The sequence below is a fragment of the Triturus cristatus genome, chromosome 1_2, assembly GCF_964204655.1.
Source record: "Triturus cristatus chromosome 1_2, aTriCri1.1, whole genome shotgun sequence".
Lineage (NCBI taxonomy): Eukaryota > Metazoa > Chordata > Amphibia > Caudata > Salamandridae > Triturus > Triturus cristatus.
In genome coordinates, this window is record NC_140580.1 from 1,145,084,075 (window position 1) to 1,145,101,605 (window position 17,531).

Sequence of the window (17,531 nt, forward strand, 5' to 3'; positions counted from 1 at the left end):
AATGCCTCCTCTTTTTCTTATGCTTCTTGCTCTTTGAAGCATGTCCCGAAGTCGACTTGGAAGCCGACCTGGACCTGGATCTTCTTCTACCTCTTTTCTCCTTTTTCTTCATCCGGGCAATAAAAAGCTTTGCCTCTCTCTCCTTAAGAGCCTTCGAGCTCATTTTCCTGCAACTCGAACAACCTCCAACGTCATGGTCCGAGGACAAACACCAAACGCAATCGTTATGCGGGTCAGTGATGGACATGTGTTTGCCACATTCACGGCAAGGCTTGAAACCAGACTTCCTTGTCGACATTCTCGAAGAAAGACAGAGAAACTTCAGAATAAACACAAAGTAACAGGTAAAGCTACCAGTAACGATTCCCGAAATCCGTTGGCGTCGTCGGCGCGGAAAAAAGGGAACTGACGTCATCACGCCGAGAAGGTCTTCTTATGGAGCCGGTGAAGTCAGCGGAGTCGCGAGCGGAGCCGTGCCTCTGTGACGTCGTCTTCGACCTCATCGGCGTGGACTGCTACAAAAGTTTCCGAATGTTGTTGGCGCAGGGGATATTCACAAGGTGAGGAATCCACTGGCAGATGTATCCATCAGAAATAAATGTACTTGTAAAAGCAAACAACTTGCGTTAAGTGGTTAAAAAAGTAGTGGTGTAGAATTAGCAGCAACGTTTGGCTGGTCCCACATTCCAGTGTGGCATTTCCATGCATTTGCAGTGCAGTTTAATCACATTATTTTAAAATGGAGAAAAGTGCTCAATGTGTGACGAGCAAGGTCCTGCACATTTAACCCGACTGGTGTACAAACCCTTTCATCCCTAAACGTTGGTAATAATGTTTTCCACAAAAGATCAAAAGAGCAACACCTAGCAGAGCCCCTGAAACTCACAGACCCAATTGCCACTTCATCCTGGCACTATACATACCGTGGCTGACTCTGGTATGAAATCCAGGAGCAGTCAGTCATGCTTCAGACCATTTCCATTTGTGACGTACTACTCAGCTTGTTTTACCACAAGAGTGAAAGTACCTCCCTGTTCAATTCTGTGATGAGGGTGGAGGTGAGGAAGGTAACAGAAAGGTACAGAAATATTGTAGTCATGACCAACATTTTAGATCCTGGGAAGTAGAACTGGAACGCCACCATTTACGAAAATGTACATGTCCACTGGCTAAAGCGATGGACTTTTAAGGATCTTAAGAGTTCAGCCTTCAGGAGGGAGAGAAATGTGATCTTGGGACTGGAAGGCTAGGGTTAGTTTATTTGTAATAAGAATCAAATTAGTACACTTCATTAAGCAAGACTACCCAGTAAAACTGAATTTGCAGTTTAGCTTTGCCATTCTCCTTACCCGAGCGGTGCGGTCATCGTGCTCCTCATCAGAGGTCAGGAAGTCGCAGACTCCTCTAGTTGGAATGCTGGTGTTCTCAACAATCCATGTGTGCATGTACACCTCTCCCAGGACACGTTTCATGCGCTCGCGAGTCAAATGCATTTCCACTGCTTCAATCTTCCCTTGTGTCTCCAAAAGCTTCTCCTCCATCATTTCCTGTACTTCAGCTTCACTTGAAGGAGCTATATCTGTTGACTCTAAAGAGGTCTCTCCTTCTGCCTTTTCGCTTTCCTGTTCCTCAGAAACTTTGCTCTCCTCTGCACCAGTATCGGTTATCAGGACTTTAGTTTCATTGTGCGATGGCCTCCAAGGAGCTTCTGAGGGAGATTTCTTTAATGACTGGCAATATATTCTCAGCAGGAACAACCTCAAACGCCAAAAGTATGCAGCCCCATCCTCTATCTTTTTATCTAAGGCTTCATGTAAGAACTGAGGGATTTGTCTGTCTTTTAAAATCTTCCATCGCACTATGTCTGTCAGATCCACCTGTTTGAACAAATTTTGGACAGGGGACTCAAGAAGCTGTGCCGCTGCTTCCTCAAATGTTTTTAGCATAATGAACTGAACTTGGTACGTCTTGTTAACAGGATGAAGACCATTGTTCATGCCCTCAGTGGTGATGCAGGCCAGGTAGGCTCCGCATGGGCTGACAGCAATACCGTGAGTTTTTACGGAGCCGAAGATGTCATTCACCTTGATCAACTGGTGTTCAAACCTCAGCGCCACATCAGTGAATATGGGGATTAGCTGCCGCACTTTTGCGTCGCCTGAGCAGGTGTAAACTGTGCCGTTCTGCTTGTCAGCAGTCATTGAAACTATAGGTAACGAATGAAGTCCAGTAACGTGGGAGTTATGAACATTTAAACCTACTTTGGTGATTAGGAGGAGGCACCAGAAGACATAGGGCCCTCGAGCAGCCACCACCAGGCTGCAGTTGCATTTCTGGTAGGGGTGGTACAAAGGGAGGCATTGAATGGTGTGCACTGGCATCTGGTCGGCATCTTGCCAAAGCACCACCGGCTGCCTCAGTGTGAAGTAGCCTTTGACTGCTTTCAGGTTGACAGGAAGGATTTTAACTGGTCCATGGCTGCTTCCTACTATTAGTCCACTCATTTTACGGTTACAATGCTCGTATTCCCACCAGGATAAGACACTAGGAGCATTAATTCCAGATTCAATAGTATTGCAGGAAGTGATAGATTCTTTACCTACAAAGGGAAGCTGAAACTGCCAGACTGCAATGTTTCCATTCTCGAAGAGGACTGCCAAAAGTACAGAGCCGACATCACGACATTGATTGTTGTGGTTCACCTGCTGAGTTGTACAGATACCAGACCACTCCATGCGCACTGGAGTCTGCATGCTGTGACGCCTCTGAAATTCTGCAAAGTCCCCAAGTTCTCCTTTCGGGATGTCCCCTTTGCAGAGTTTGAAGTTGGCTTCGTAGAGCCGATCACCATACAGCTCAGTCAGATCCACCAGCTGGACCCACTGCAATCTGTTCAGATTGGCTTGAACGGTCAGTCTATTGTCTAAAGTCAGCGCTGCTAAAAGACATCGCCCATTGGCATCGCAGCCCATTGGGGACCAGCTGGTGTACTTGAATCCTCGCATGGATGGTAAGGATTTCCCTTCTGGGTTGAACACTCTGTCCAGCATGAAAGTCTGGCTGACTGTTGGATCGCTGGAGCTGGCAAATTTTTGTTTACATTCTTCCACTTCATCTTTTATGCCGACCTGAAAGAAACCACGTCATTAGTGAGGGATCCACAAAATACTAATAATGTTTGCAAATAGCCATTTGGTTTTCTTAAGCACTGCCATTATTTACTTGCAGTTTTGTAGGGTTGTATAAAACAGGTATTTTATAACAAAGCAAAAGACACTTGCAGAACAGTTACTAACATGAAACGAACATGAAACGTTTAAACTGTGCTAAGCAAGTCTAAACTGGGAACAATCCAGAACAGCAGCTCGTCCAAGTTTCACAGTGTGGAAGTGCCAAAGACAAGCCCACCTGCCCCTAGCACCTCGATCCTTAGTCTCACACTGACCCACCACTACCACTCTCCGGCCCGGCCGCTGCTCTCTCAGTGCTGCTGCACTGTGCCACACAACATAGGAGCCTTCACCTGCATCGCCAGCAGATTCTCTTGCACTCCGCCTCCTCAAACACCAACCCCAACCTCCCCTTGCAAAATCCAACCAGCCACTACCTTCTCACATCTCCACATTCATGTGCATGCTCCTCAATACCTGCTCAATGAGCAACCACACTACAGATATACGAGACCTGCTGCCCTAAACACTCTTCTTCATGAAAAAATACAAGCCATTGCCGCAACTATCCCCAACAGCTACAAAATAGTCACAAAAGGTGTACACACAAGCCCGGAGGAGTAGTCGCCATTATATTCAAAGACTCCTTCAGCTGCACTACTTTCGTGGACACTACTACCTGCTACATGGAGCACCTCTACAAGTTACAAGCCACATCCAACTTCGACCTCTGCGGAAAGCTCATATACAGACAACCAGGACCCCGCACCAACTTTGCCAATAACATCACAGACTTCACCTTGCCCATAAATCAACACCAGCACCTACATCCTGCCTGGGAACCTAAACTTTCACTTATACGACAGCACAGACCTCATTTGACTTTCCTCCTCGAAAGCCTTGACAAGCGCGGTCTCGCCCAGCATGCCACTGGACACACCACACTGCTAAACACCCCGTGGATCTTCTCCACCCTCAGCAACATCACGGTCCACAAACCTACACCCATCACCTGGGCTAACTACGCCATCATCAGCTTCAAAGTCACCATCCCACACCATAATAGACCCACCACCTTGGGACTTAGCGGTCACAGAGGGAACGTCCGAGAAGTTATGGGTTTCCACTCTCTCAGAGCACTGTCCCGAAATAAACAGCACCCTAATGGACAATATCAAGAACTGCAATGCCTGGATCTGCACCTGCACAGACACCTTGGTCCCACTGAAGCACTGCATAAACAGCAATAACACGAACACAGGCTAGCTGGTACACTTAAGAACTCAGGATGACGAAAAGGCACTGCAAGCAACTGGGAGGTAAGTGGAGAAGGAGCCACAACACCAAAGACAAAGAGGCCTTCAAGTCAGCCCAGAGACCCTACCACCAGCAAATCCGGAAAACAGAGTGATCAGTCCTTGCAGAACACATTAACACCGGTACCAACAGCAACAAGGAAATATTCTCCTTCATCAGAGCTTTCACCATGCCCGCAATCGCAGGCAACATTCCGCCTACAAAGACCTCTGCAACAATTTTTTCAAAAACAATCACAGCCATGTATGCCAACTTAGACCTCAATAGGACCACATCAATCTCAAAGCAAGAGAAACAGACTACGACCACGTGAAAGCCATCACCACACAGGAGATCCCTGTAACAAGGAAGTCCACCCACTCTGGAGGCCCCTCAGACTCAGGCCCCCACCAAGCCTTTAGCAAAGGACTCTTCTCCCATCTGCTAGACACCACCATTGACGCTTCATCTTCGCAAAAGACTGGAAATAAGCAGTTTTCACCGCTTGATAGAAGAAACCCTCAGCTGACGCACCAAAGCTCTGAACCATCAAGGGAATCACCCCTCCTACCCTACCTAGAAAGGTCCTTGAAAAAGCCATCAACAGGTGCCTCACACATCACCTTGCCGACTCAGTCTGGATTCAGACCAAACCACAGCACGGAAATGGCCTTAATCGCAGCAACAAACACCTACAGATCCTAGAGAAAAGAGAAACCACAGCCCTCAACCAATTGGACCTAGTCACAGCGTTTGACACAGTTGCACACCCTATGAGCATCAGACAACACCACAAGACTGGTACTCAAGGACACGCCCTCTGCTGGGTCTGCAATTTCCCAACAGGGAGAACTCAGGTAGTCAACCTGGCTCCCTATTGCTCAAAAGCCAGAGAACTAGTCTGCGGAGTACTTTAAGGCTCACTCAGCCCCACCCTCTTACACACCTACATGACCCCTTTGACCATCAGCATCTTCTACGTCGATGGCACGCAACCAACATGGCCCCTCTTGGCAAAAATCCCAACACTAGGACAAGTTCACCAACTGTATATCTGAAGTAGCCACCTGGACTGCAAACCATCTAGAAGACTCATCCTAAACCTCACACGCAATACACACATCACACCACACCTAAGGGAACTCAAGTGGCTCAAAGCACTCCACAATACGGGCCCACTCGGCCCAATTGATCAGCCACATCTCCTTCCATCAACCAGTCAGGCACCTCTACTAAGACAGACTTCTACTTGCACATGCCTCCATACATACACAGGAACAGAGCCCGAGAAGCGTTCTTTTACATAGCTCCTAAAGAGTGGAACAACCTCCCACAAAACAGTCTCCTCCTCTTTTTAGTTCCACAAGAAGCTTAAGACCTGGGTCTTGGACTAACCCCCTACACCACTTTCGGGGCTAGGCTCGCACACCTGCACAGTGCCAGAATACTCGTGGGTGATTGAGCACTTTTACAAATGTATATAAACATTCCAGCTCACATATCTACTTTGTAATCAATCATTCACAGCTGAAGAACACTTTGTATAGTAGAAGCACTTACCTTGGGTTTTAATTGTTTGGTGATTTGAAGAGCAAAAAAGTCTGCAAGAAGATTAAATGAGCATCATTCTAATTCTAGAGCATAGCAATTTCACTGCAATTAATGTACTGGCGCGTACAAGTCTAGTTAACAGCAGTTTGGGTGAATAGGCGGGATTATAAATACATTGGCTCATTAAGAGTGTGACTGCATATTGTTGAGAGGTTATCACTGACCAATTAGATCAGTGTGGACAGCTTACTGGAAGGTCTGGCACGAAAGAACTATCCGTTTTACCTACACTTTAAGTGGACTCCCTCCTCCACTGTGAAGGAAGACTTCCATGCTCCTGGGCTACTCATTTCTATCAGTCTATCTCCCAAGTCAGTTAATTAGCAGTTTCGATTTGAGATTGTGTGTGCAGAGAAGAATTTGGAGACTCAACCTTGTGAGTGCACAAAACTAAGTTTTTAGGGAAGGTTTACAACACTGATTGTAAGTACTGTTGATTATGCCTTTCAGCTGGAAGAGGGTTAACACCTGTGGCTAAAGTCTGTGAGCAACCTGCATGTTAGAGGTTCCAATCTTGGCAACTGACCAGTTTTTATGCCTCGCCTAGGCAGCACATGTGCTGTCTCTCGAGGCATGCTGTATCTACCATAAGGACTTTCAGCACGCCCATCCGTTTCGATTCGTTCCTTAATGTGCCTTTCGAAATTCCGTTGCTTTGGTTGGTGAACAGTTTACATTTGTCTCTCCTTGCTGTTGTGGTGATGCCCTGGAGTCTGGCACCGTTACATGGATCCCTTCACTATTGGCCATATAAGTTAGTAGCGGCGCACTACTTTTTTGTTTGAGCTTGTTTTGGCTTTCCGAATGCGCTCAGCCAAGGGCTGCAAATAATGTCCTTATCTTGTTTTTCACAGTCTTTGCTTGCACAAGTGCTTTTTCAGTGGGAAGCTATTTTGTCTGTCATCCTATAACATTTTTGGTTTCATTAGGGCAAATGCCCAAACCTTAAACATACTTACTTAATGGAAGTGTAGTTTAACAGTAGGATCATCCTATTTACATAGTGCTTTCAACAGCGTGAGTATTTGGATCTGATTAAAGGAGGTAAGCATGCCATTATTGCTCCGCTGTATGAAAATGAAGCAGCTTTAAGTTGCACGCTTTCAACTTTTGATGCTAGCTTTTAGGTTTCAATCATTGGTGAAATAAAACCAAGATCAAGGGATGCCTCCTTGTGCTCTCCACACACGGCATTTCATGTGAGGTTATTTAACAATATAACCTGCAAGTAGACAGTGCAACACCACATCGGCATCAGTGCATCACCACCTCAGCACCATTCAGTGTCACTCAGCACCACTACCTCAGTATCACTCAGCAGCACCTGGGCACCACCACACCAGCCCCAGCGCAGCAACACCCCAGCATCAGAGCCCCACCTACGTGTACCAGCACAGCACCAACTCAGCCCGAGTGCAGTACAACGTCTGCACCAATGCAGCACCACAGGGCTCCAAAAATCAATACCTTCCTAGGCAAATATATGGTCTTAAGGAACCGCCTTATTCTTCATTATCACAGAAGAGAGCATCTTCAGGTATGCAAGTTCACTATTTCTGCTGTACAAAAAAACGTTACTAGAATGAACGTTTGCTCCATGTACAATAAGAATTAAGCCCACATATAGGGTACACATGATCCCTGGCTTGCCTCTCAGTTCACTAATAGCATTGTCATCTGGGCAGGAATATTTGGTAGTCCATGTTTAAAAACTCACTTTTCATAAATAAAGTATGAAAGCATGATGTAGTAGTGCAATGTCATTTACAGACAGCACATTTTCCATTGAAATGGCCACAAAACATTCCCACTAACATGTAGCTTTACTGATAAAACTATATAGCGCATACACGTTTGGAAATTGAGTTTCAGCAAAAATATTTAAATTTTTCACATCACCAAGTGTTCCGAATTGTTTTGATCCTATCAAAATCTTTTTTCCACCACAGAATTACAATAATGTGTCTTCATAACTAGTGAAATATATTTGACATGTTTGAACAGCTCACTTATTGTCCATTTCACTGCTGTGTTAGAAAATAAGCATGACATCGTACAGCCTTTCATTTGACATGTTTTGCAGTGTGCAATTTTCAGTTCTCTTCAGTCACAGAAAGAAAAGTAAACGTAGGAAGACAAACAGAGTTTTGACCTCGGTCTCGGAAAGCCTAGCAAATGTGACAACATAAGATTTAAAGGCATCTTTAGTGCATATTCACTTTGTGAGCAGAACGCTTGTTATCAGCTCACCAAAACTTGCTCAAAGTGGAGTGGATTGTTAAAGCCTTGCACTACATCATTAGCGCAGCATGACTTCAGCACCACCACCAAAGCATCTTAGCACCCTCTTAGTATTACTCAACACCATCTCAGCATCACTGAGCACCATCTAAGCACCAGCAAAACACCCCCGCATCAGTGAACCATCACCACTGCAGCACCAACTCAGCATCAGCAAATCACCTCAGCAAAGCACCACCTGAGCACCGGCTCAGCACCACCCCCTCAGCATGACTCCGCATCAGCACAACACCACCAAAGCACCACCTCAGCACAGCACCATCTCTGCATCAATGCACCACCAGCACCAACGCAGCATCACCTCAGCACAGCACCATCTCTGCATCAATGCACCACCAGGGCTAAAGCAGCATCACCTCAGCACAGCGCCAACATAGCATCATCACAGCGCTAACGCATCACCTTGGCGGCATCACCTCGGCGCCACACAAGCATCATCAAAGCGCTAACGCATCACCTTGGCGGCGCCACACAAGCATCATCTTGGCGCCACCACATCACAACTCAACACCAATGCAGCACCTCCTCAGGAACAGAGCAGCACCACCTCAACATCAGTGCACCACCAGGGTAACCTCACCTCCGCACCAGGGCAACCTCACCTCCGCACCAGCGCAACCTCACCTCCGCACCCAGAGTACCAGCGCAGCGCCACCTCAGTGTACCACCACCTCGGCATCAGCGTACCACCACCTCAGCACCAATTTAGCACCAGAAAAAGCAATACCACTCAGTCTGAAAACATGCGAGGTCCTTTGGCAATAAGCACTCTACTCTTATTACTGGACAGAGAATGGTACGTCAACCATACTTAAAGGCATTTTAAAATAATACAGTGAAGATATCAGTGGACAGTTTCAACAATGCAGTGGTCAAGGCAGACTGAAAACTCTGGAGCACGATCCACTAATGGTGAATAAGAAACACTGAACACTGGGATGCCCTGACAAGGACGGGTGAAGTTGTGATAAACAACAGCAGAGGTCAAAATCATGGGTAGGGACTGCTGAAATTGCAACAAAAACATTCAACATTAGCACAAGGGTTAACCAACCACAAAGATGGATGATGTACATTGCACGGACCCATGGGACAGGCGATGTAAATGTTCCAATGCATCACTGCTACTGCCCAAATGAAATCACTGACATGTCTGGCTTCTCATTTAGTGCCTAGAAGTATTTCAGACAAAAGCTTTGGAGAACAATTTTGACACTTATGACCATAATCCATAAGGAGTTAAAATATTGAAAGGTGAAAGGCTGCGGTGGCGAACTGATATTCCATTATATGGTAGGATAAACAGCAAAGAAAGACCAAGATTTAACATACGTAGCGGTTTGCACTTAAGTTGTCAAAATAATAATAATCATCATCGTAAAAGCAACTGCCCGGTTTTAAAATACGCAGCATTTTTATTTACATAAAAACATTCTAAATTCTCATTGTAAAGTAGCATCACAGACATTATTACATTTGGTCTTCTAACCTGCGCAACTAAGCCAATGTATTTGCATTTACACATTTTAAAAAAAGTTATATGCAGAAACTGAAATTTGTTTAGGGTTTTTAACAGGATATACCTTAAGTGGTCATACTTTTTAAATTTGGAAAAAATATATTTCGTCTGCTCATTAAAGTGTCAACAAAACGAATAAAATACTTTGATACATGAGCTATAGTGACTTGTAGACCAAGGGGGTGGGATTCTTTTTTTATGTGATTGTTAAATTTAAAGCATATGTGATGCCGTGCGTGGTATTCTGGCGGACAGGTCAAGTAAGAAAAGTAAGCATTGGGCTGCAGCTGGCTGCTGCAAATGGGAAGGGGGGGGGGGGAGAAGAATATGCAAAACAGGGCAAGGAGTTTACATTTCATTAACTAGACTATATTAACTAGACTTAAGTTTTTAAGTGGTATGGGGTAATGGGCTCGTGGTATGGAGGGTGAAGCATACTCAGCTGTTGCGGTAGCCCTGCTTGTGCATGAAGGTGGAATTAAGAATCTTTTTTGTGGAATGGGAGGTGGCGAGAGATTATTTAAAAATATATATATTATATAGAGCAGCTGACAGACTCCAGAGGCAGCAGGGATAAATAAAGGAGCTCAGACGCAAATTGTAATCCAAATCCATGCTGGGATTCCTGGGGTATAGGCCATCAACCAGGACTCTCCAGCCATCTTGGTCCTGGTCTTTTCTTTGAATATGACTCTAGGTGCAACTCATCTCCTTACAGTCTGCCTTGAGGCTTAAGCACCAGGTGTTTCTTGGCCATCCTCCTTTCTTTTCCCTGGAGGGTTCCAGCTCAGAGCTTGCCTGGTAGTGTTTGATGCAGACTTGCAGAAGGTGTGACCTACCCAACACCGGCATCTTTTCTTGATGAGCAGAAAGTTGGTAAGTCTGCTGCCACAGTTGTTAATGATGGTAGAAGAAATAAGCATTGGCATAGCCAATAGGTCTCACCTTTGGAACCTTATAAGCGTTTAGGTATGCAGCACATTATCCTATGTATTGTGTTGGTAGGTATTGAATAGCTGTACAATTACTATATATTGTGTTATGTAGTCTGATTTATGATGAAATGCTTGACTCTTCGGCATGCTTCTTATTGCTGTGCAAAATGCCCCCTTTCATATTTGCATTTACATACTGTAAACGTATGTGGATGCTGGGAGTGTGAGCACACTAACCAGATTGCTTTGGTTTATTGTATTCCTCCTGCACTACTTTACCGCAGTCACTTGGACCCCACAGTCTCGAAGAGCTTGGCCCACATGTCTAGGTTGAATAACTGCAGTGAAGCCGGGTGCAATGTCAGCGTACGTGGCCCCTGGGGAACAGCATGGTTTCATGAAGTTTATGTACTCTTTGTGCTCGCCTGCCCAGTTCCACCAAAACTATTCGGAGCCAAAGTAAGTTACAGAGAAGACTCAGTAGTGCAGGAATATCCCAAACTTGCCCGCATTGTACCAGGCTGGCAACAGGTGCGTGTCCAGGGTCCGCCAGTTAGGGTGTAGCGAGCCTAAAGTGTTGGGATGGCAAGCAAGAAGAACACATGAAAAGCAGGGACATCTTGAGCCCTACTGACAAACAGGGCAATTGGCAGTGATACATGGCAAGGGTGTGGATGTGATGTAACGGCCAGAGCTGCTAACTGGGGAGCCGGGGAACCAGGTTTGATGCAAATGGAGTGACGATGGGAGTAAAAAAATTGCATATAAATTGGAAGGTGTTTGTGCTGATGCGGACAGTAGAGCGAAATGTGACCAGATGTGAGCTATTGAGGGTAGGAGTAGTACCAGTGAGTTGTGCAGGATGAGAATTTTGTTCAGGGGATGAGAATATGATCGGCAGTGAGAAGCTCCTGAGATCATGTGGATTGGGCAGCCTTCTCTTAACCTGCCAAAACTGCACGAGTGCAACAAAGTTTTTGTACTTTTCTGATATAACTACTCAAATTTAAAGCTACCTTTATGTTTTACATTTTATTCCTAACAATGTAGTTTGCCATCTATAGGTTGTGGTATGGAAGACAGTAGCTACGCCACAAAGCTTAGCTTGAAGCCTTGAACACTTCAGGCTAATCACTGCACAATTAATTTCATGCAACACATTTTACCAATCCCAAGCACATGACAATTTATTTGCCAAAATTCAATGGATGTTTTCTGGCATGATGATGAGGCAGATACTTGACTTGAGGACTCATGAGCTCCATGGGCAGGAACTTTGCTGCTAATATTTACTTTAAGAGGGTACTTTAAGGAGGGCCATCTTTCTTTAAGCAATGGACTCTTGATAGTGCTCAGAGCGGAAACATGCCCATGCATAGAAAAAGAAATTCTATTCGCTCAGCAAGACACTTTCATTCCAGAAACATCTACTGTTAGCCCGAAAGTTGATCTGCGACAATGGAAGCGGTATTTTCTTAAGAAGCTACATCTTGTGACAAATATAAATAACAACCATTGGCATAGCCAATAGGTCTCGCTTTTGGTATCTTGTAAGTGGGTAGTAAACTATCATATACTTTATGTGCAGTAATATAAAGGCTGTGAGGTAAAAAGGCTGAGTGGGTGGGACGGAAGGGATTGTTCGGGCTGGGGGCTGCAGAGATGGAAGAAAGGAGCACAGGCTGGAGTTAAGGATGTAGGGAAGAGTAGCAAGAGAAAGAGGACGGAGCCCATCATTAGCAGTCCAAGCGGCCTGAGGGGGGGGGGGGGGGGGGGAACAGATCAATGTAAATATTCTGGGTACTAATGTACCGATTGATGGAAAGACTAACATTCCATGCATCCTATGGATTTTATGTGGCAATGCTCGTCATGTCCACACAGCTGCTTGCGCAGCAAGACGGGAAGCAGGAATGGGGAGGAGGGCGGGGTGTGGGATGCAGAGAGGGCACGTTGCGCCTGAACACTGGGCCCTGCTTCTAGGACATGTGAGGCACCTTTTATGTTGGGCCCGGAGTCAATTAATTGGCAGTTCTGTACTGGTATTGAACTCTGCATGCGATACTGGCTAGTGTGGCTTATTGAGCCCTGTGGTCACCCAATGGCAGAGTGCGCGTCAGTGGTCTGTCCCTGGACTTTGTCCTCTGGGGGGCAGTGTGTTGTGTAGTGACCAAGTCTACTACTTGATGCCGAAAGAACATGTCCTCAACGTTCTCTGCGTCCTCGCTAACCGGAGTGAGAATCACAACGTGTGTTTTTGTGCATGAGGGGTTCTGGCCTCTCATATTGACCGGGTGGGGAGCGTGTGTATGGTCTGCAGTGTCCCCGTCGACCTTCTTGCGTCGGCTGCCTTTGTATGGGCCTGGTGTGTCTGAACACCGCATGACCCCTCCACTTGCACCCCCCCCCCCCCGTCCAACCACATTACCACATATACAGCCTAGTACCGTGGCTGGCATACCTCACGGGTGGATTATGATACACGACCTGATTTTCATGCAACACTTGCATCCACATTCGCGCAGTCTCGAGGCGCTTTGAAAGCAGTTGCACTGTAACAGAGCTAAATGATTATATAGACACATACAGGTGAAACATTAGGTTATTATGTACGAATTGTAGTCACGTCACACACACATCTGACAACAGTGCTTAAAGACGAAGGAGCTATTTTACCCATGTCAAACTCTTTAGGATGGTGTTTCTGAAAGGTCTTCAGGGCTGGGTCCAGTCAGTGACATTTTTTTTTTTGCTCAAACGGGTACAAGACATGAATTTCTCGCTGGCAAGAAACTGAGGCCGGCCCATTATGCTTTCCTCCTTCCAAGCTCACGAGACTAGTGCATTTGACAGCAATCTTCACTTCCTCCATGAAGTGAGCTTCCTCAGAGTTCTGTTCAGCTGTGGATACTTAAATTTACCTGCGTCAGACGACTGTTCTCAGTGGGGTTCTCAGGCGTGGACACGGATTGTAATGTTCAACTTGTATGGGTCCAGGCGCATACTAAGAGAGCACGGCTGGTTGACTGCCGGCAGCACAGATGTGTGCCAAAGCTGTGGGACACGAGTATACGTCCAACGTGGCCTGCTCTGCATTTATCCTTCGGGGCCGACTGGATGAGGCACTCGCCTGTCACTCAGGAGGCAGTGCAGTTTAGTTTTTGGTGTCCACCACATTCGTTGCTGTCAGTAGTTTGATGTTTTGTTGTAATTGAAGGGGCCCGCCTTATTGAACCTTTTAGAATCTGTATAAAACTGGAAGGGGGGGGGGGGGGGGGGGGGGGACTGGGAGAGAGTTTAGAAAGACTAGGTCCAGTACCAATACTCCCAAGAAATATCATTAAATCACGTTGTGGTAACTGTTCCTCAAAAGGAAGAAGGGATCAGAGGCCAATTTGGTCACAGAAGGTAGACGGAGAAGGAAGAGTCTCTCAAGTAAGTTTCCCTTATCAGTGCTGGGCGGGGAGTCTCTCCTTTAGACTTTAGAGCCCTCACACACCCTTGCGGGTGTCATGCTTCACCATCGGGCGTTGCTCCTTGTGGGGGTGGCGCTGCAGTCCCCCACTGGCCCCGCAAGAGGGCTCTGTCAGATCTTTTGAGGAGACGCCGCAGTTGTGCATGTGGGTGTGTGGGCCTAAAAGAGGGAGTGTGGAGTTTTAAAATTACCCACCGGTGCCGTAGGGATATTTTTATTCGTGGGTCCGGGGGCAAGATAAAATTGGTACAGGCGCAAGGGGCAACCCTGTATTAATAGATGGCATAGAGGACGGGGTATTACTCCGCTGCTCCTAGTGCCAGTGTGTGAAAGTGTACGTGCTGGTCAACATGTTTCGCGCCGTGGTTGGGTCCCTAGTGGATCCCCTCGCGCTTCGTCAGGACCATATATGTGAAAAATAGATATGGGAAAGGAAAAGAGAAGGACACTTTGGTCCTAAAATTCAGGTGCGTTTGTGCGTTTTACGCTATGGGGACACTGTTATTGTGTCCCAGCCTAGTACCTGTGGTAAGAGAAGGGAGACAACAGACAAAGAACAAACATGTAGAGACTGTCAGAAATGTCAATAAACGCTAGACAATCAAAAGACCTCTGAAGGAGATACCTCTAAATGCTTGTGAGTGCATGCTGGTTGACGGATGGATCAAGATGTTCCAACCTGAATGATTGAAGACTTTGGCATGCACTCGTATATGATGGTGCTATTAACTACATAACACCATGCGTTTTGTAGTACACATTGGTCAAACAAACAAAAGTGTATACTTATAGTGAAGAGTGCAATTGAAGAAAAGGGCTCTCGTATCCTACCGTGGTGGCCACCCGAGTGATGTGCTCCCACAGCACGGATATGTTGGTAAGCGTTACGTGTGGGATAAGCCAAAGTGCAGCAGTGAAGAAAATCAATAACACCACTCCCGATTGGGGTACGCTGGTCGGGTTGTTATACAAGGAGGTAATATCATGCACAATAATCGGAAGACGAAAAAGTAGTCTGAGTAAAAGTTTACCCCTAACGAGAAGGAAAAGTGCCTCCTCGCAAGTCCTAGCGGCGGTGCGGGGGAATCACTGAAAACAGAAAAAAATGCTATCGGTAAGGATTCCTCGCAGTGACATACCTGTCAGCAGCCTGTCGATGTAAAGCAGTGGAGCAATACTCTCGTAGTTGACCCCGCGTTGAAGCCTATTCACCTGCTCTGCCGTGTAGAGGACTCCGGAGTGACGGTAGATGGACTGACTGCGGTATTTTACTAGTTAAAAGTGGAAGTAAACCGGGGGCGGAGAAAGGAGTGTCTCGGGTGCGAGAGGGGCACGGCCCGGAAGTCGGCACGTCTGCAGAGCGTGGCCGCCATTTTGGAGTGGGAAAACCGGTATTCAGGTAAGGGCATTATTCTGCACAAAAACGAGCAAGGAACTACCACAGAGAAGCCCTGTTGTAAGTGAAAGAGAAACCGGAGAATAATGCCCTCACCTGTGTGCCAACATTCACGCCCAACTCCAACAGGATTCAAAAAACAATCTAAAAACACTGGGGTATTTTAACAACCGGGTCATTCAAACCGGGACCAGACCCCCTTTTTGCCTTTAAAAGGACACAGAATTTCAAGGACCTGCTTGTCCATACACGACCAAAACACAGTGTTAGTTCCCAACCCACACTATGGTCCCTACCACCGGTCGAAGGACACTTCCCCTCTGGATCATGCTCCATTTGCCCACTAATGGTCTCATCCAAAAGTTTAGATCTAGGATTAACAAGACCATGGATACAAAAGCGCCACACCAACTGCAACACCAATAATTGTGTGTATCTAATCATATGCCCATGCAATATGAAATACGTGGGCATGACAACTAGACCCATCAAACTGCGCATAGGGGAACACAAAAACACAGTACGGTGTAAGAGAACTAACACGAAACTACAGAACCATTTCCTTGAAATGAACCATACCACTAATGATCTTAAATGGACCATCATAGAACTGGACTGCGACCACCCTGTTCAGACCAGAACAACGCTGGGTATTTCGTCTGAAGAGCAACACACGTGGGCTCAACGCCAATATACCGTGGTCTGAATTGGTCACATAGGTACATCTGACCCAGCAGTACCAGATTCAATATATTCCCACCTTAACGCGGCCCCTCCTAGTTTATAATTATACATGAACCAAATATTCCACAAACAAAAGGCAAACATGATAGTGTTATTCTTCAGTTTTGATAACACTCGACCTTCGTTTAGGTGAATACAATTAGGAGTCTGCACCTTCTGCGTCCTTACGTACTGACTTAGCACAGAGACACAATGGTCTCCATTGTCTCACCTCTCTCCGATACAATCATTCAGACATGCCACTCCCAGTCACCCGTACAGGCACTGGGAGCCTGCACTTGCCTGTGAGCACTCTGACCCAACTCTGAGACATAAGCCACTTACATGTCATCCCATACTATTCTAACTGCCCGCACCACCTATCAGGGCAACTATGAAGAAACCACATTCGCAATTCACATTCAGCCAATCTGGGATTACATTCAACTTCACTGTACACCCAGCAGCGCACATAATTGCTTCCAATCAATTTCCTGGAATTAGCGCTGCAACTACATTTTCCCTGTCAGTACACTATGCAACATTTATTTTTTATTTATTTATCTGTCATGGTTTTCCAGTATTCCGCACAATTTTGAATACTTCCGGGCCGTGCCCCTCTCGCACCAGAGACACTCCTTTCTCTGCCCCCCGGTTTACTTCCGCTTTTAACCAGTAAAATACCAGAGTCAGTCCATCTACCGTCACTCCGGAGTCCTCTACACGGCAGGGCAGGTGAATAGGCTTCAACGAGGGGTCAACTATGAGAGTATTACTCTGCTGCTTTACATTGACAGGCTGCTGACAGAGGTATGTCACTGCAAGGAATCCATACCGATAACATTTTTTTCTGTTTTCAGTGATTCCCCCGCACCGCCGCTAGGACTTGCAAGGAGGCACTTTTCCTTCTCGTTAGGGGTAAACTTTTACTCGGACTACTTTTTCGTCTTCCGATTATTGTGCATGATATTACCTCCTTGTATAACAACCCGACCAGCGTACCCCAATCGGGAGTGGTGTTATTGATTTTCTCCACTGCTGCACTTTGGCTTATCCCACACGTAACGCTTACCAACATATCCGTGCTGTGGGAGCACATCACTCG

At 46.2% G+C, this 17,531-nt stretch overlaps 1 protein-coding gene across 1 annotated transcript in view; it reads right to left on the minus strand.

Annotated features, from left to right (window-relative positions):
* The window catches only part of LOC146868883 (general transcription factor 3C polypeptide 4-like), a 51,482-nt gene that overhangs the window by 22,671 nt on the left and 11,280 nt on the right, over nucleotides 1-17,531 (minus strand). The window contains exon 2 of the mRNA XM_085613913.1: nucleotides 1,350-3,128. Within this exon, the coding sequence (XP_085470039.1) occupies nucleotides 1,350-3,128 (1,779 nt within the window). The remainder of the gene's footprint in view (nucleotides 1-1,349; nucleotides 3,129-17,531) is intronic.